General features: G+C 48.3%; 2 protein-coding genes and 1 long non-coding RNA gene across 4 annotated transcripts; all 3 read right to left on the bottom strand.

Moving 5' to 3' along the window:
* Positions 1 to 10,025: 10,025 nt before the first annotated feature.
* Positions 10,026 to 11,955, bottom strand: LOC120648265 (4-coumarate--CoA ligase-like 1). The gene is made up of 3 exons (XM_039924992.1): positions 10,918 to 11,955; positions 10,652 to 10,844; positions 10,026 to 10,169 (listed from the first exon to the last, which is right to left on the bottom strand). The coding sequence occupies exons 1-3, from the start codon at positions 11,953 to 11,955 to the stop codon at positions 10,099 to 10,101; spliced, it is 1,302 nt and encodes a 433-aa protein (XP_039780926.1). The 3' UTR covers positions 10,026 to 10,098.
* A 2,355-nt stretch (positions 11,956 to 14,310) lies between these two features.
* LOC120647272 lies at positions 14,311 to 15,619 on the bottom strand. The gene is made up of 2 exons (XR_005664731.1): positions 15,321 to 15,619; positions 14,311 to 15,230 (listed from the first exon to the last, which is right to left on the bottom strand). It is a non-coding gene; the product is annotated as an uncharacterized LOC120647272 (long non-coding RNA).
* A 1,136-nt stretch (positions 15,620 to 16,755) lies between these two features.
* Positions 16,756 to 19,268, bottom strand: LOC120647271. Of its 2 annotated transcripts, none has more exons than XM_039924008.1 (5): positions 18,802 to 19,268; positions 18,412 to 18,512; positions 17,478 to 17,591; positions 17,304 to 17,405; positions 16,756 to 17,080 (listed from the first exon to the last, which is right to left on the bottom strand). In XM_039924008.1, exons 1-5 carry the CDS (start codon positions 19,028 to 19,030, stop codon positions 16,910 to 16,912), a joined length of 717 nt encoding a protein of 238 aa, XP_039779942.1. In that variant the 5' UTR covers positions 19,031 to 19,268; the 3' UTR covers positions 16,756 to 16,909. The 2 variants fall into 2 exon arrangements, with proteins under 2 accessions (XP_039779942.1, XP_039779941.1); XM_039924007.1 differs by having other exon boundaries at positions 17,478 to 17,594; positions 18,802 to 19,257.
* Positions 19,269 to 19,565: the final 297 nt, after the last annotated feature.

The raw sequence follows: 19,565 nt of genomic DNA, 5'->3' as shown, positions 1-19,565 counted from the left end.
AGGCGATGGTTGGAACTGATCAAGGATTATGAACTTGAAGTGCATTATCATCCTGGTAAAGCGAATGTAGTTGCAGATGCGCTAAGTCGCAAAGCTCATTGTCATTGCATCTCAGCTATACCATTAAGCGAGTCTCTTTGCTTTGAAATGGAAAAGCTGAACTTGAGCATTGTACCACATGGCACGCTGGCCCATCTAGAACTCACTCCTACTCTTCGTGATCTAATCATCACAGCACAAAAGAAAGATAAAGGAATAAAGGAAATTCAGAGGAGATTATCAGAAGGAGATTCGAAAGTAAGTTGTTTTCACCAAGATAGTGAGAATGTGTTATGGTTTAAGAACCGATTAGTGGTGCCTAAGGATTTTGCACTCAGAAAGCAAATTCTTGATGAAGCTCATACCTCTCGACTATCAATTCATCATGGTAGCAACAAGATGTATCAAGACCTCAAACAACAGTTTTGGTGGACTCGGATGAAAAGAGAGATTGCCAAGTATGTGTCAGAATGTGACATCTGTCGTAGGGTCAAAGCTAGTCATCTCAGACCAGCTGGAATGTTGCAACCTTTGAGTATTCCTGAATGGAAATGGGAAGACATCAGCATGGACTTTATTGTCGGTTTACCCCGAACTCAAAAGGGTTATGATTCGATCTGGGTCATTGTAGACCGCCTGACCAAATCCGCACATTTTCTCCCAGTTAGAACAATCTATCGAGCAAAGAAGTATGCCGAGTTGTATATGGATCGCATCCTATGTTTACATGGAGTGCCAAAGACTATCATATCAGATCGAGGGACTCAGTTTGTTGCTCGCTTCTGGGAACAATTGCATACTTGTTTAGGAACTCGACTGATCCGCAGCTCAGCCTATCACCCTCAAACAGATGGCCAAACAGAGAGAATTAATCAGATTTTAGAAGATATGCTCCGCGCATGTGTTTTAGCCTACCCGCAGAAATGGGATGAATGCTTGGCATTAGCTGAATTTTCTTATAACAATAGCTATCAAGAAAGCATTAAAATGGCACCATTTGAAGCTTTATACGGTCGTCGATGCCGTACTCCACTGAATTGGTCCGAAGTTGGAGGGAGGACTATTTTTGGACCTGACATGGTTAAAGAAGCCGAAGAACAAGTTCATCTGATTCAAGAAAACTTGAAGATTGCGCAGTCCCGTTACAAGAGTTATGCGGATAAACGGCGTGACCCACTTGTTTTTGAAGTCGGTGACCATGTCTATTTAAAAGTATCACCTTGGAAAGGCGTGCAAAGATTTGGGATAAAAGGAAAGCTAGCTCCTCGCTACATTGGCCCATACCCAATTGTAGAAAGATGTGGTCCTGTGGCTTACCGATTGAATCTTCCAGAAAAATTTTCGGCAATTCATAACATCTTCCATGTATCGCAACTCAAGAAATGTCTGAGGGTTCCAACTGAAGCTATTGACAGTGACACCATTCAGTTAGAATCTGATCTTACTTATCCTGAGCATCCAATCAAGATACTTGATCGCAAGGACCGTATGACTCGTCGCACTACTATCAGGTTCTATAAGGTTCAATGGAGCAACCACTTGGAAGATGAGGCCACTTGGGAGCAAGAGGAATTTCTTAAGGCCAAATACCCTGATTTCTTAAGCACGCATCAAGGTACTTCACACTTGAACCTTCTTGTCTTATATTTTTCCGTTATGCTTGAATCTCGGGATGAGATTCCTTTAAGGGGGGAAGGCTGTAACACCCCTGTGTTAATCAAGGTGCTAATCGCGGGTTAACTCGCTAATTACGGACTTAAGTTCATCATTAGCGTTCCTCGAGATCGCGCGGTAAGAATTGATATAGCCGTGTTCGACGATGTTTTTCTTGTTGATCCGAGCTCCAAATCAATTTTCGCCCAAAAGCAAAGTTGTAGACCTTCTATCCCTCTACAACTTTTATTTTGGCCAAATTTCATATTACCATATGAAATTTGGAGTTTTGGGCAGTCAAACTTTGATCAAAATCATTCAAACGAGTTCAACTTTGGTACTGTGCATCCCCGGTTAGTCAGTGCACCGCCGGCCATCGACGTTGGCGTCGCCACGCGTCGTGCCGACGAACCTCGCCCATCGTGCTCCCGCACCGTCCTTATCCGCACGGAGTCGTGCCCGTTTTCGCCTCCCCGTTCCCCATTCCTCACCCCTGTGGAGCACGCAGCCGCGCCCTAACACGAGCAGAGCTCGTCGCCGTTCGTCGCTCCGACCACCCTCGCCGCTCCGCTTCGATTGCTCGCACACCAAGCCGATTTACCTCGCCCCAAAGCTCTACCACCCCTTCTCGAGCTCGATTGAGCCGCTCCCCGGCCAAATCGGCGCCCAGAACACCGCGGCCGCCATTGTTGCCGCCCGAAGCTTCGCCCCTCCCGTCGAACTCCCTCTCCCGGCCCTCCTCAGCTCGATTCGAGCGCGCGGTGAGAATCCTCGCGACCTCCTCCTCCTCACTGACCTTTTCCCCCTCGGATTCCGCGGCCGCCACCTCTGGAACGACGCCGCGCCGCCGTGGCCGCGCCAACCTCCGCTGCTCGCCGTCGCGGAGCGCCCCTGCGCGAGCTCGGGCGCCCCCGCCGCGCGCCTTGGGGCCGCGGAGCTCCCCTGGCCACCGTGCTGCCCTGCCCCGCAGCCGCCTTGGCCCATAGCCAGCAAACCAAGCACGCCACGCCGCCGGCAATGGCCCTGGTGGCCATGGCGTGACTGTGTTGCTCGTTTGCTACTGTAGTTCTGTCGTGTGAATTTTGTTTCATTTCATGTGAAGCTTGCAAAATACATAAAAAAATAAGGAAAAATGCTAAAAATGCAAACTAAGTTTTGTTAGTTTACTTAAATCAAGATCTTCAGAGGAAAAAATACCCATGCATGTTAAATGTCAGTTTTGCCCCTGTTAGATTTTGTTTTGTGCTTAAGCTTGTTTAATTTATTTCCTGCTGTTTTGTTGCCCTAAAAATTGTGAAACTTTGGCAGTAGCTTACTCTTTGAACGGGTAGTCCACTGAAAAATTTCCATGTGTAGAAGCTTTGTGTAGGTTGCAAATCTTTTATGCTCGATTTATTATGGCTAGGGGTAAAATAAATGTTTTCTTTTTCGCAATGTACCTTTTTAAAGTGGTTTGGTTCCAGCTTAGCCCATGTATTCTTGCATTAGGATCAAAATAGGTTGCACTTGAGAAATATTTGGTTCTATTTGCTTGTTCGTAATTAAATCTCTAATAAATCGTTGCCAAATTATTTCTTTCGTTTAATTGCCGTATTGCATTCTGAGTGCCCTGCATCATTTCATTGCACCATTTTAAGTCTTGCATGGCATCTTTCCTTACGTGTAGACTTCGCGAGTGAAGCCGTCTACGAGTTGATCGCTGAGCCGCTCCAGGAGCCGCAAGCAGGGGAACCACAAGCCGAAGCAGCCGTCGAGCCAGATCCAGAAGTCGCTAACCCCGCTGGCTGGCAAGGCAAGCCCCGGTGCATGACCCTTAATTTCAGTATTCAATAATCGTTATATAATTATTGTGCATTTAAGTTTCTAGGAGTTGATTGGAACCTTAGATGCATGATCCCTAGGTTTCCTCAGTCACTCTACTAGTATACAGGTCGTTAGTACTGCAATGCTTAATTAGGATTCGGTAGAAGACGAGTGATTCCTGTCACTCGCGAGATATAGGTTTGGTTACTTATGAGAAAGTTGCTGCAGAATGAATCTTTGAGAAAAAGAAAGGAAAAATGGAGACCGGGCGGAGATGGATTGGTTATGGATATGGAAGTTATGGAAAGTAAGCCTCCGCCTGTGTCGATTGAGGACCGTACCGTTGTTGGCACTACTGATCGAGGATTGAACAGTACTAACCGCATGCCGGGAGTAGGAGGTAGTCGAAACCGGTAAGCTCAGTACCATATGTGCACCGGTAGGCGGACTTGATACTGTCTTCACCAGTGGAGCTAGTATCCAAACTCATGGCTGACCCTTCGTTGGTATCGGTGGGGCTAGCAGTCCCGGGTCGCAGGGCAGTTCGCCTATTCGGTGTGCATATGTGAAGGGTTGGTGTGTATAGCCCGACGGGGCATATACGTGCCGTGTTGGTTAGGTCCACCTTGCAAGGTTAAATCGAATCGATTCGCCGTGACTCGCGGATATGAGAACCTTGATCTCTCTGTCACATCGTAGTAAAGAAGTGGAATGAGTCTGAACTGAGAATGTTGGTTGTGGTAAGCTGAAAAGATAATGTGATCAACCATGTATGCTCTAGAGTACTAGGCAAACCTAAGTTATAGGGGTCAACTCAATTGGCGCTAAAATATTGAAAGTAAGGATTCAGTGCTAGCTGCTTTTTAGCAAAATAACTCCAGAGCCAAAAAGCCTTTCATGTCTAGTTAATGGGCTAAGTATACCCATGGTCGGGTAAGTCTTGCTGAGTATTAGAATACTCAGGCTTGTTGTTGCCATATCTTTTGAGCAGGTTGTATTCCGGAAGTCTTCGAGGAAATTAGTGTGTCCTGGAGTGGTCAGCCTCTTCCTCCAGGTTGGACGGTCGAGTGGGTCCCGTCTTCTCCGTGAATTGAAGGCAGGTGAGCCTCACATCAGTGGGCAAGATGTGAAGTTCGTCTTCTGTCGTCGACGTTATCTATCGTATTGTTTTAAAGCTTGTTTTCAACTCTAAATTGTTTTCCGCTGCGTTTGAACTCTGAGTTTTGAATTGTAAAACCGACTTGTAAACACTTGTTGTAGTTTAAGTTGGTGCTTCTGTTAAACTCGGTTTGTAAATGTCTTTAAACTGCTTTTATTGCTGGTAATCATCTGTGCTCGTCTTTTGGCGAGAGTTCCTGTGCAACTGATCCTGGTTACAGCAGGCGGTCTGAGTGTACTGGTTGAGTGCAGTAATTCTGGTCTGAGTTAAGTGTTAATTAGTGCACTTGATCGGTATTATTAGGACTGTCCTGTGACAGCTAACACTCTAAGAGAATGTTTCTCACGATCAATGTGAACAAACAACTCTATAAGAGTGATTAGATAAATTGTGATTTCATGCATATTGAGTCATGCTCTATTGAACTTAAATGCTCATATGTAAGTTCATAGGCTATGTGCTCATACATTTGCTTAACCTTGGTGTACCAAGTGCTCTTTATTTAAAGACTTTCAATTGGTACATGCAAGGTAAATAAAGTGTCCCCCGGAGGTATGCAATGTTCTAAACTCATTCAATTGGTATAATTGTCAATCTCTTATCATTTTTAGAGCTACCTCCGTGCATGATATGGCCTAAGCTTTCTAGTTAAAACCTCTAGCTGTGTACTTGATTTTCACATTATCATTTTGTGCACATACTTATGGAAAGCTTAGCTCATGTCATGCTAGTTTCATGATTTTGTGATCCACCATAGTGAAATTTTCAATTGGTATCTTCATTGATATCATACAATTGGATCATGAGTCATGGAACTAACTCCCTAGGCTACTAATTTTCTCTTGAGCTATATTGTTTTGCAAGACCTTTTAGGTGCAAGACCTTTTAGGTGATTTGATTTCAAAGGAGGAGGAATGTGGATCAAAGCAAGGCATTGTAACATCCCGAAAACTCACTAAATTAAATCGTGTGCTAAAACCGTTTTTCGTCGTTGAGCTCGACCCCTCCTTAAACCCCGAACCCTAATTCCCAGGATTTCTCCTGAACAACCCGACACCTGAATTCAATTCACGTCCCGTCTTTTTCCAATCCAGCGCGACGCGTCGCGTCCGGCCGCCGCGAATCTCGCCCCCTCTTTTTCCCTCTCTCCTTTTTCCTCCCTCCCCTCCTGGCCGCGTGCCCCATCTCCCGTGGCCCGCACACGCGTGACGACGCCACGCGTGGCCGACCGCGGCCGCGGTCGCCGCTGGCGCGCACCGCCCCCTCCTTTTTCCTTTCCCTCTATCCCTTTTTCCCATTTTCTTTTTCTTCATTTCTTTTTCCTATTTTTCCTTTTTCCTTCACCCTTTTCTTTTTTTCCCCTTTTCTTTCTTTTCCTTTCTTCCTTCTCCTCTCTTCCTTCTTCCCCGTCGCGCGCCTGAGCCGATCCCCACCCCGGCCGTGCACCCCGCTCGCGCACACCGCCCGGCTCAGCCCCGACCTCACCACGCTGCAGAGCCGCGTACACGCACGTGCCGCCGGCCCCAAACGCCGCTCGGCCGCCGCCCGCCCGCGAGCACACCCCGACCCGCCGCCGCCCGCGCTTGCGCCCGGACACGCGCACCACGGCGCACCAAGCAGTGCGCGCGCCCACGCCACGCCACGGCCTCGCTCGCACGAGCACCCGGCGCGCCGAACCGAGCCACGCGCCGCACGCCTTGCCGCTCGCCGCTGCCACGCCCCTGTGCCCGCGCTGCCCGCCGGTCCGTGCCAGCGCTACTCCCCTGAGCCGCTCGCCGTCTCGGCGCACGCACACCCGCGTGGCCACACCGCTCGCTGGCCGCCCCGGTCCCGCTCGCCGCTGAGCCACGTGCTCGCCTGACCACGGCGCGTCGCCCGCCGCTGCCCCGCTCCGAGCGGCACTGCTCGCCGCCTCGCCGCCTACGCCACCGCCCTGTGCTCGCCGCTGCCGCTCGAGTCCCGTCACCCCTGCACCGCCTCGCCGCCCGTGCGCCACTCCACGACACGCAAGACCGGCCGGGCGCCATTAATGGTCGCCGCGGACCTCGCGAAGCCGGCCACCTACCTCCACCATCCCACCGACCTATTTGGGCTATAAAAGGCCCCCACCTGCGCCGCTCCTCCACACCCAAGCCTCCCCGGCCACCACCGCCTCCCCTCCCCAGTGCCAGCGCCGCCGCCGCACTCTGTTAGCACCGCCGCCGCCGGCCCGCATTGCCTCGCTCCCTCGCAGCACCCCGAGCCGAGGTGAGCTGGGGAATCGATCTCCCGCACCCCCGAGCCCCTTTCCCCCTCCTCTCCGCCCCTCCCCGAGGCCCAGGGCCGCCGGAATCGGCACCGCCGACGCCCTAGGCCGCCTCCCCTGCTCTGCGGGATGGAGGAAGGGGAAGGAAAGGGCATTTAGCCCAAAAGCCCCTCCCCTTTCCTCTATTCTATAAAGAACCCCTCCACCTTTGTGTTTCTTTCAAATAAAACCCCCTCTTTTATTATTATTTTTCCAAACAACTCCTCCACCGTATACAAACACTTTTAAATAAAACCCTGCCCTTTTATAAAATAACCCAAATACTTCTAATATTCCCAAACATGCCCTTTTTCCTATTTACCAACAAGTCCTTGGGCTCTCGTTGGGCCCTGAACACCCATTAACCTATCATTTCATGCGCCAAAACAACTTCAATCAACCCCAAACGTTACAATACCATTTCTAATATAATTTTGGACGTACCTTTAGCAAACCACTCAAAGATGTTACTTCTATCTCCATATTTTATGTGTCCCCGATTCGAGCTCAACGATAAACTTTTATTTCTGTGTCTTGATTGTGTGCTTGATTGTTTGCGTCGTAGATCACGGTGTGAACGAAGGAGAGCCCGCTAGCGAGCAGTACTGTGAGCAAGGGAACGAGGACCAGTTTCGCGACCCCGAGCCCGAAGGACAGGACCTCCCCGAAGGCTACGAAGACGGCAAGTTCAATCCCATCCTTTAATGCATGTTTCTGTCCTAGTTTTTATAAACTCAACCCAATGGCCTGCTTTATAAAATTGCATATGTTTTGCTTGCATGAAAACACGGTTGGATAGCCACCCCTTGATTTGTGATAACCATTCCTTGACCACCTAGATTAATGTCTGATTTTGCTTGGACGTTAATCGATATTAGAACGCTTAGGACTTTACTCATAATACGATTTACTTTATAAAGAAAATGTGTGCATGTGGGATGGGATAAATGTGGTGTTTTTGAAAAGAAAGTTTAGACGGGATGGATGGCATTTCTACGGATTTGCCATTTGGTGTACTCGTGCCAATGTGGCAGGGCAAAGAAGGGAGATATCCATCTTGTCGTGTCTAAGGACCGAGTTGGTGTGTCATCTCACCTAACTCCTCTATCGTGCAAACCACTCGACCGTTGAATGGGCAACGGCGTAGCATGAATCCCACTAGTTGGTGTGATAGCCATCAGGAGGGTTGAGAGCAACGGGTGACCAAGGAGCAGGGAGATGCACAGTGTGACTTATACCCCGGTTATACCTCAGAGTTAGGTCGATGACCCCTTGGTGAATCCCGTGATGGCTAGTCAGGCTTAGCTAAGGTGGGTAATGGCTATGTTGGGATCTACACCGACACGACGGTGTTCGAGTTGTGGTATCCTACTTGTGGGTAAAGTTGCACACCTCTGCAGAGTTAAAAGCTATTCGAATAGCCGTGCCCACGGTATTGGGCGAGTTACGGTGTGGTCACATAACTAGTGTTTCTTGGGATGGGATGGTGTGAGTTGTTTTGGAATTTTGTCCGGCAGTTGTGACGTGTGCTACGACGGACGGGGAGTCCGGTAGCAGTTTAAAACTTAAACTCCGTGTTACTCAAAACAAAAACTGGTTTCTGAAATGTTTTCTGCTAAATAGACCCCTGCATAAAATTTAGCTTTCCGCAAATTAAACCGTAACCTTATCCTTGATATACCTATGCATATTATTCTGATATAACCCCCTCCGTGGGTGTGGTTGGACTTGCTTAGTACGTTTGTACTCACCCCATTCTTACTTTTTACAGAGGAAGACCCAGACTTCGTACCAAACGACGCTGAGTAGGGTTATCATTCTACACCCAACCTTGCCCGTGGAACCGGCCCTGTCCGAGATGTTTTCGCTGACGCAGTACTCTGAGCCCGAGCTAGACCCCATGTGGGTTGTTGTCTGGTGTTATGTCGTAGCTTGGTTACTTATTATTATTATATGTATCGAGTGTCCTCCAAGGTTTGTACGGTTTTGAACCATCTGATGTAATAAATGTGGCATCGGCCTCCTGGGACTGGTGTTTTGTATCACATTTAAGTTCTTTCTTATGAGCGTGCAACAGCCAAGCTTTCAGCACCGGATGAACCGATGCCCCATCGGAGCAAGCATCGGTGCAATGACGTCAGCAAGGTGCAACGGCTATCTGCGGATCAAGTGTCACCGGAAGAACCGACGCCTAAGCATCGGCTCAACCGATGATTCCTGAAGTTGCTGCGGCCGTGTCAGAGAAGTCAACGGCTAGTTCAGAGCACAGAGTGACCGGAAGAACCGATGCCTCTGCACCGGAAGTTCCGATGTCTGCGCAGAAATCTGCCAACGGCTACAAACGGCTAGTTCGACTTGGAGGCATATATATATATGAGCCCCCCGTCCATTTGAAGTTTGCTGGAGTTGCTAAACATCCCACACACACCCAAGAATATCTCCAAGCCATCCAAGAGCATAAAGATAAAATCATTAGTCCTCAGCACAAGCTTTGTGAGTGTTAGTGCAAGGTTAGCTCTTAAGTGAGTGATCAAGCAAGGTTTAGATCCTTGTGCTGTGGTTCTAGAGTGAACCATCCTTGTATCTTGGTGTGCCGGCCATCCTTGGAGCTTTGGTGGCTCGCCGGCAAGTCAACGACCCTTCGGCTTGGTGTGGAGCGGCATCGACGACTTTGTGCGGGGGACGGAGACCCCTCCTTCGTGGGCAATCTCCCTTAGTGAAGATCGGGATCAAGGTGACCGTGATTGTGTTCACGAAAGAGACTTGATTGCCGGGAAGCGATACTCTTAGTGAGTGCTTCAACAACGTGGACGTAGGGGCGCCTTTGTGGCAAACCGAACCACGGGATAAATCGTCGTGTCGAGAGTTCGCTTTCTCTCATCCCTCACTTTAAGCTTCCGTATTTCATATTGCAACTTGTGTGCCTTTACTTTTCTTAGTGTAGTATCTTATTAGGATTGGCTATAGGTTGCAAAACTCTTTTGGGATGAGGGTTTCACACTAAGGTGAACCGTAGTTGCACATCTAGATAGCTTGTTATAGTTTAAGTTTTGTGCAAACTAGTTGGAGCCATAGGTTAAGGTTTTAATAGTGATTAATTCACCCCCTCCCCCTCTTAGGCTAGAGCACCCGATCTCTTTCAACCTCCTTCATCAAAGTATCAAAGATCACTCGTATGCAACCACCCTTGCTTGATTGTAAATTCCGTGGCTTCCTCGTTTTTGAGATAACCTGAAAGCAATCCACAGCCAAATAAATGGAGAGAAGTTATGCCCTATTATATATACCTTCAGGATGATGTCCATACACACACATATACTCCATCCGTTCCAAATTACAAGACATTCCAACAATCTTGGAGAGTCAAAAAATTTTATATTTGATCAAATTTATATAATAGAATAATATCATTTATTACATAAACTAAGTACCATTAGATTTTTTATTAGTTATATTTTCATAGTATATCAATTTGATATCATAAATCTTTATATTTCTCTCTATAATCTTGGTCAAACTTGAGATTGTTTTGACTCTCCAAGATTCTTGGGATGTCTTATAATTTGGAACGGATGGAGTATACTTTATATGCAATGCTTAGCTCGGTATATTGTATCATACATAAATGAAAGGGATGTTAAAAAAAATAGGAGTCAGTAGTGCCCCCTTTTGAATAAATAGGGGAGGGAACAAAAATACAATGCCTGCCGTACCTTGCGTTACATTTGGTCCCCGGACACAAATTTCCCCTAGTTGAATCGGTGGCAGATGTTCCACTGTCTCTACATCAACGATCTTCGCTTCAACTTGTGTGACAAGTTTTCCAGACGATCCAAGTTGACGAGCTTTCCCCCTTTCTGGATTCTCTAGCGATATGACCCCACATGTCTCGGTCATACCGTATCCCTGCAAGATGAGGGGCATTGGACACGCTGCGCAGAGCAAACACAAACTACAGTGACAGATTGCCTGGGGTCACCTGGACAATGTCGGCGCCAGGGAAGTCCTTGGCCACGGCTTCCATGACATCCTTGCCGAGCGGCGCGGCGCCGGAGAGGATGATCTTGAGCGAGCTGAGGTCGTACCTCCCGGCCCACCTCCCGTGCCTGGCGAGCGCGACCATCACCGGCGGCACGCAGTAGAGGCACGTGACGCGGTGCCGCTGCATGGCGGCCATCGCGGAGTCGACGTCGAACCGCGGCATCACGACGACGGCGTTCCCGCGCTGCAGCTGCCCGAGCGTGACGATGGAGAGCCCGAAGAGGTGGAACATGGGCAGGAAGCAGAGGAGCACGTTGGGCCCCTCCCCGCGCGCGTCCTGGTCCGACGTCAACATGGCGTGCGCCGCGATGAAGTTGCCGTGCGTCAGGATGACGCCCTTGCTCGCCCCCGTCGTGCCCGACGAGTACAGCAGCGCCGCCGTGTCGCTCTGCTTGGTCGGCGGGCGGCGGTACTCCGTCTCCCGCACCCCGTCGACGAGGTCCCTGTAGAGGATAACGTTGGTGCTTGAAGGCACGGAGGCGGTGGCGCCGCCGCCGCCGCCGCCATCGAGGAAGACGGCTGGGAGGTGGAGCTCCGCAACCTTGGGCAGGAGGTCGGCGACTGTGATGACGAGCTTGGCGCCGGCGTCGGCGACCTGCGCGGCGATCTCTCTGGCGGTGTACAGCGGGTTCGCTGTGGTGGCGACGGCGCCTAGCGCGGTGACAGCCAAGAAGCAGACCGGGTAGAGGACACAGTTGGGCGCGAGGAGAAGGACGACGTCGCCGGGGCGGACGCCCGCGCTCGTCGAGAGCGCGGCAGCCGCCGTGAGAGCCGCGGAGCGGAGCTCGGCGAAGATGAGGGCGCTGCCGGTGGCGGCGTCGACCAGCGCGGGCGCGGCGGGGCACGCGTCGGCGCGGCGGAAGATGAGATCGTTCACAGAGAGGCCCGGGTCGGACGGGATGGGCACCGCCGGGCGCAGCGAGCGGTACACGCCGTCCTCGCCGTAGCCCGCGGCCGGCACCGCCTTGCTCGCCATTCCCCTCTTGGCTCTTGCTGGCCCGTGCTCTCGCTGCGTCGCACCCGCTCGTGGAAACCGCCTAGCCGGAGGAGGGCACCTTCGGTGCCGTTCTCAGTGCACGGTGCACTGATGTATGCATGAGCATGCTGACCAACTGCCCGGTCCGTACTAACGTCTTACAAGTTACAACCAAAACATTTCACGTGTCAGAGATGATAGCATGTGAATCATTCTCCAAGTCAAGAACCACGAGATTTGATTCTGCACAGTTTTGGGATCGGTGTCTCAGTGACACATGGGACCGATCTGTGTCACTGGTGGCAAATAAGGGAATAGGGAATTGCAATGGCATCAAAAGGATTTTACCTCCTAACAGAAGACTGAAATTTGTCGCAGATGCTCGAGAGTTTGCTTAAATACGAACACACCGATCAATGCTAAAATAATTCATCGAGGTAGCAAACCAGGGACACATTAAAAATGGAGTAAAGTCCATAAGCGGTCCCTAAACTTGTGTCATTCTGGTCCCTAAACTTGCAAATCGATTGTTTAGGTCCTCAAATTTGTTCATTTGGGCTATCTCGGTCCTCAAACTTGTTTGGTTGCATCATCTCGGTACATAAACTTAGAAATCACCCGTTTAGGTCCTCAAACTTATTCAGTTGTGTTATCCCGATCCCTAAACTTAATTTTGAGTCTCATCTAGGTTAAAATAATACGATCTAAAAACTCTATATTAAAAATAATTTATAACTTTTTCATATAAACTCGAATAAAGACAAATTTTATATCAAAATTGTAGCTCTCAACATGATCTATAACTTCGTAGTTGAAAAGTTTCTGAATTAAAATTGTTTGGGGTCCCAAAATATTGCTGTAAGTCTATAGATTTTGAAATTTAAAATTTGAAATTAAAATTTGGGACACTAAACGACTCCAAATAAAAAACTTTTGAACTATAAAGTTGTAGACCGTGTCGAGGGCTATAATTTTGACCTAAAATTTATCTTCATTCGAGTTCAAGATGGCAACGTGTAAAATCCACGCAGATAGTAACTTCACAAACCCGCACCCGCGTGCCCAAACCCGTGCCCGCACCCGCGCCCGCAACCCACCGCGGGTATAAAATGGTACCCGTACCCGCTATCTGCGGATATCCGCATACCCGCGGCCACGACCGTGTACCCGCAAATAAACAAATAGAATATTGCATCCTTTTTTTATTAGGAGCTGCAGCAACAGCTTCTTCCCCAGCTGGGCGCCGGTGTCGGGGTCGGGGGAGCGCCGCCCGGCGGGGAGCGGCGGCCGGCCAGGAAGCGCCGCCCGGCGGGGAGCAGCGGCCGGCCGAGAAGCGCCGCTAGACTGGGCCGCGGCGGCCGGCAGGGGCGCGGCCGAGCGGGAGGCTCGAGGTCGAGCAGTACGGCGCCGCCCGCTGGTGCTGCAGAGAGGCTCGAGGCCGAGGAGGGATGAAGGGGGCCCGCCAGCTTGGGACGGCGCAGAGGGTGGGGGGCCTCGCCGGCTCGGGAGGGCGCAGAGGGCGGCGGAGGGGGGCTCGCTAGCTCGGCTCGGGAGGGCGCAGGGGCAGCGGGGCGCAGGTCTCTGGTGGGGGTGGCAGCTGGGAGCGGGGGGATTGGGAATTGGGAGAGAGAGAGAGAAACGAGTGAAACTGAAACCCTATATGTTTTATATACAGAGGTGGTTGGGCCCACATGTCAGCGCGGGTTTGCGGGTTCGGATAGCAAATTTTTAAACCCGTTTCAAGATATCCGTTGGGTTTAGGATTGTACCTGTGCCCGTGCCCGCGGGTACAAATCCAGACCCGAATCCGCGCCCACCGGGTTTGGTATCCGCGGATTTGCGGTTTTTTTTGTACCCGTTGCCATCTTGAATTCGAGTTCATATGAAAAAGATATAAATTACTTTTCAATATATAGTTTTTAGATCACCCTGTTTTAACCCAGATGAAACTCAAAACCAAATTTAGAGACCGGGATGACACAACTGAACAAGTTTGAGGACCTAAACGAGTGATTTCTAAGTTTAGGGACCGAGATGGCACAACCGAATAAATTTGAGGACTTAAACGGTCGATTTGTAAGTTTAGGAACTGGAATGACACAGCCGAACAAGTTTAAGGACCGGTGATGGACTTTACTCTTAAAAATGATAATCGGGAAGTCATCATAGAGTTCGGTGTGTTTGGTTGGAGAGCGGAATGGAATGGAATGGCTCCATCCTATGTTTTTGGAGTGAAATGGCTCCAATAAGTGTTTGGTTAGAGGAACGGAGCCATTCCATTTTGTGTTTGATTTGAAGAACGGAGCCATTCTATTCTTTGTTTGGTTGGAGAACAAGAATGGGGACTTGTTTCTGGTCACCCACTTCTCTCTTCTGGTGAGTTTACCACCAGTGATCAACCATAACCCACATATAAACAATAGAATAATAGTATACATCACAATTACATATATATCACAGTTACATATATAATTAAGAGATCATGACATATGTAACTGAAAATGCAGATTTCACTAATTGTTGGCGTAGTGGCTTTGACGGTCTTCCTACATATGATTGGCAATTTGCTGCCTAAAATTAACCATCCATTCATGATCTCTTGCTTGCCCACTTGATGTTGAAGCATGAGTAAGGGGAATCCAATTGTTCTCTTCTATGATTAGTTCATCACCCCCATCTTGTATAACCCAATTGTGAATAATACAGCAAGCAACCACAATATCAACTTGAGATGGATAGGGAAAGAAGGGAGTGGAATCATCGAGAATTTTGAACCTCCTCTTGAGTGATCCAAATGCACGCTCTACTGTAACACGAAGAGATGAGTGCCTAAGGTTGAACAGCTCCTTTTCATTTTGTACAGGATTGTTCCCCCACTCATTCAAGTGGTACCTTACACCACGGAAAGGAGGCAAGAATTCTGGTTTTGCTCCATATCCGGCATCAACTAAATAGAATTTGCCTAGCATATGAAGGACAGTTTTGTGATATTTCTAATAACAATATATGCCATGTTGAACAAATTAAGCTACATGAATTATCTGTTTATCTTGTCGAACCTGAAGCCCATTTTCACGCTCTAAAGCATCCCGTAAAACTAATGCGTCATGGGCTGTCCCCTCCCAACCAGCCAAGACATATGTGAACCGAAGATTAAAATCAACGGCTGCCATTACATTTTGTGTAGCATGATTCTTCCTACCACGAAAGGAAGCCTCCATGTCCTTGGTAACTGAGGCTCTTACGTGTGTGCCATCAATGGCCCCAATGCAATCCTATTTTATTAGGAATACAAGGCAGCAAGATAAGTTCCATGTTCCTTTAAGACTATGGAAAAGAAATCGAGATAATGTTGAACCTCACACCTTAAAATATGGATCCCGCCTCGGGTTCCCAAAGATTTTAGTTGGGGTTGATGAAGATGGTGGCCTAATAAACTCATTCAGTAGCTCTCCAACAGCATGAAGCACTTTGTTGAAATAGCGGCTGACTGTTTCACCGGATCTACCAAAATTTGGCAACTAACCTATTTTTAAGGTTGTGTCCCACTGTGTTCAAAAACATGGCAACATGCTGCTCAACACACATATGTATAGTGTCTTGCAACAGCCCACGATCCCTAAATAGTTTACAAAAACGGAAAAAGATGCTTTACTAAGTCTAATCCACACAAGTTACATCATTTTTCCATATTTTATTTTCTAGATACTCAAGTCTGATCCTATCCCATTCATCTATTGGTCCATATCTAATTCTTTCTCGAGGAGCCTGTCTTTTTCTTTTTTTTGGAATGATGAATAACCATAGCCATAATTGAAAGCAACATATGTGCTGCAGCCATATAAGTTAAAAGCTTCTTTCTTTTGTCCATCTAAATAACAAAGCAAAAAATTTACATAATCAATTTGTAAGCAATCAACATAGTAGTAACACCCAATTTTTCACCTGCAGCATCTCCAATAAGCTTTACCCTAACCCTAGATGCATACATATTTTCAGATCAGATCAATTACCCCTCATGCTGCAGATCTTGGACAATGGAAAAGAGGGGATGCTGGAGGGGATGCTGCAGTTGTCGATCTGCTAGAAAAAAAGAGAGAAAAGTTTAGCATTATCAATGGAGCAGAAGATGGGACATTGGAGGAGTAAGCCACTGTGACCTGTTCCCCTCACCTGAACCTGTTGATTGCCTTGGGGGAAGAGCTAGGAGGGTGCAAGGGCGGCAGTGCTCTGCTTGCCGTGCGGTAATAGGAGTAGAAGGGGAGGGGCCGGTCCTCGATGGAATCTGGGAAATCTGAGAAGAGGACTGACGGACGGCGGCTTCAGTGTTGGGCGGGGTCGGGGAAAAAGGAGGAGAGGCAGCCGTGGCACTACCCGCCGGCGGCGCCGGGAGGACCGCCCTTTTCCCGCGCGGCAAGAGGACGGCGCGCACGGGAAGAGGATGGGATGGCGCGAAGAGGTGGGGCGGTGAGAACGAGCGAGAAAAGAGGTGACCAAAGAGATAAGGAGCCAAACGCACCGCGAGCGGCTGCGTTCGACCGAAATATTGGAACCGCGCGGTGCAGCATCTCCTGTGAATATTCCTCTTTTGGGATTGCTCCGTTCTAGGTGTTCACGAACCAAATGCTGTAAAAATTGGAATGGAGCGGCTCCATCCACCCCCATCCCACCAACCAAACACACCCTTAGGGCCCGTTCGGTTCCTAGAGAACCGTTGCTTGGAACGATTCGTAGCCGGATTGCTTGCCTAATTTATATAATCTTTGATTAAGTGGAACGATTTCTAGGTGGATTTCTAAGGAACCGAACGGGCCGCTATATATGCACAAGGGTGACCGGGTCTGTACAGGTAGAGATTAAGTTTACAGTTTCTGCACAATGCGTGCAGCGAATTAGAGCGAGAGTATATATATACAGCGTGAATCAATTTTGTTAACGTTTTGGCTCTGGACATCTAGAATAAGTCCCACTGCCAATAGATCTTGTCGACGATACCTCCACCGCTCCGCACCGCGACATGGAGGGTCTCTGATGCTGGAGGAACACCCCAAAGCAATGGTACCGCGACAGACATGGTTAGCTTCTCCTGGAGCCCGTCATTGCTCGCCTTCTCTGCAGCGACAACCTGCAAAAGTGACGCCCATTACAGACTATGTAATTTTTTTGAGGGAAAACTACTCTATGTTATGTCAATGCACCAATGATAAATATGGTTAGTTCTTTTTCCTAGAAAAACAAGGAAACAAACTGGACAACTTTTCCTTTATAATGGATAGATTAAGGCATGACAAAGCCCTATCAAGCAAATTTTTTTGCACATGTTTAGTTCAACATACAGCAGAACATACCTCACCGCCATGCTCCAATACTGTATCTTCCACCACATCACTTAGCATTTCAACGGAACGACAAAAGCCAAAGATGCATAATCTTCTGCCCATGTCCAGACCCTGAGATATCAAATGGTATTACTAAAAGGAAGTGTAAATATGATAAGCAAATAAGTAGTAACAAGTATTTACGTTTGTTGCTGCTATGTTAAATAGTGCTCCAAGACAAAGACTTTGATTTGGATCCATGTAAGAGCTCTCCTGAAACCTGCGCAATTTTTGTTTACTCTTCAATTTCTGTTGCCTCTTCTGGAAAAATGAACTCACATGAGAACTAAATCCATATAACATGGGAAACATTGACGAGGACAAAGTAAAGCTTTGGCAAATAGCAAGTATTATGAAAGCCATACTTTATTAATGATACAAGAATACAAGAAATACTCCTATAAAGTTCGTAACAGTTTATCAGTCTGACATTCTCTGACCTAGCACCATGGGGTACTGTTGTGTGGTACGAAGTGCAAAATCTTTCATGTTTATAAGGTACAGCTGGAGATGCATTTGACTAGGGACTAGCTGAAAGCATTCACATCAAAATGAATTGTGTACCTGCTATTGATTCTGTCAGTGCAGGCATTGGCAATTAATATGTATTTTTATGAAAGGGAATATAAATGAAAAAATTCTGCAATAATTTATGCAAGATGTGTAGTTATCTGAAATTTACTCTTCCGTCTTTGAGGTGAATCTTGGATGCTAATAGTCACCACTACATCCTTTACAGCTTTTGTAAATAAGGTACATTGCAATGCTATGGTGATGAGCTAGCTTCTTCTGAACAAAATTGAATATGATGTTGAATACGCAAAAATATATCTTTTAAAGTTTCATTATTCCTTTAATATCTGTCGCATCTAAAAAATACTGAAGCGCATATACAATTGTTACAGAACACTGGTATCATACAAATAAACCTAGAATCAATTTATTGCTGCTTAGTACGATGCACTGGGCTTTCTCTCCAACTGTAAAAAGATTTATATACATAGGGTAGTGTAAAAATTAAACGAGCTCAACATGAGATACTAGTTAATGTAATTGTTCCAACTTGAAGATTCAGTACCTCAGAAGAACTAACACGACGAGGAACCAGGGAACCCCCAATTTGGACCAGCCCATCCGAAGTGAAGAGTGTGACCCTGTCTTCCGGCACCCACTGAATGTCTGCTACGACACAAATTGAGCCCATTAGTTAGACGGCGTTGGAAATGTACATACAGAAAGCACTTACAAAAAGCAAACAGAAGCGTGCAAAATAACGAACCCACTAGCCATCTTATTAGCTTTCCACGCAATACAAGACAGCAATCGTGGCATCAATATGTATTAGTAGCCTTTAGTCTTGACACACAGCAGAACAACACAACATACTACATCCAGCGCAAGGTGAAATCAATGCCGCCCAAGCATTTGGGCGGCGATCGAGGTTTCGAGAGGTAGCCGGCGAGCTTACCGAACCCGGAGGTGAGATCGAGGGGCTGGTCCCAGGGGTAGGGCCCGTAGAGGTCCTCCGGTTCGTCCTTCCCCGCTCGAGCTCGCAGCCGGTGGAGCGGCCGCGATCCGGACCGGCCGCGGCGGAGGGGCCGGGACCTTGCGTGGAGAGGGGAGGAGAGGGGCCTCCTGGACGCCAGCGAGCGGGGGAGGGAGGAGGAGGCGGTGGACAACGCGGCGGAATCGGCCATGGGTAATGACGGAGGCGAGGAGAGAACACGCGGCACGGCGGTGGGGAATCGCCGATCGCGGATAAAAGCCGGGGGGATTTTATGCTAAGGTCGGCGCGCTCGTCTTTTTCCTGTGGTGGTCGTGGGTTCCCGCGGGAGATGGACTTGGCTCCGGGCAGAGCCTTTGCTTGCTCGGCGGTGGTGGCTTGGTGGGTGGTTCCCTTTCTTCTTCCGGGTGGCCACAAGGCGAAGGCGTGGGATCCCGGACTTTGGCTGGTTTCTTTTCCGCGCGATGGAGAGGCGTCAGATTCAGAGAACGAATCCGAGAATGAATAGTCCACGATGATCGGAAATGGATATGGGTGTGGAACCGCGACGACAGTTTTGTATCTGGTGATTTGTCTTTTGCATAGAGCTTGATGCTCGTGTTGCATCTCCAAAAAAAAAAACTACCAAATTGGAATGATGGATGTATGGGAGGGCAGGCACATCACTGCATTTGGTTCTGTTTAGTTCCCAGAATTTTAGTTTTAGAAGAAAATTTTGTATGCATAAA

Source organism: Panicum virgatum, chromosome 9K, assembly GCF_016808335.1.
Source record: "Panicum virgatum strain AP13 chromosome 9K, P.virgatum_v5, whole genome shotgun sequence".
NCBI classification, from domain to species: domain Eukaryota; kingdom Viridiplantae; phylum Streptophyta; class Magnoliopsida; order Poales; family Poaceae; genus Panicum; species Panicum virgatum.
The sequence above is the reverse complement of the archived record's forward strand: the minus strand, read 5'-3'. Positions and strand labels throughout refer to the sequence as shown.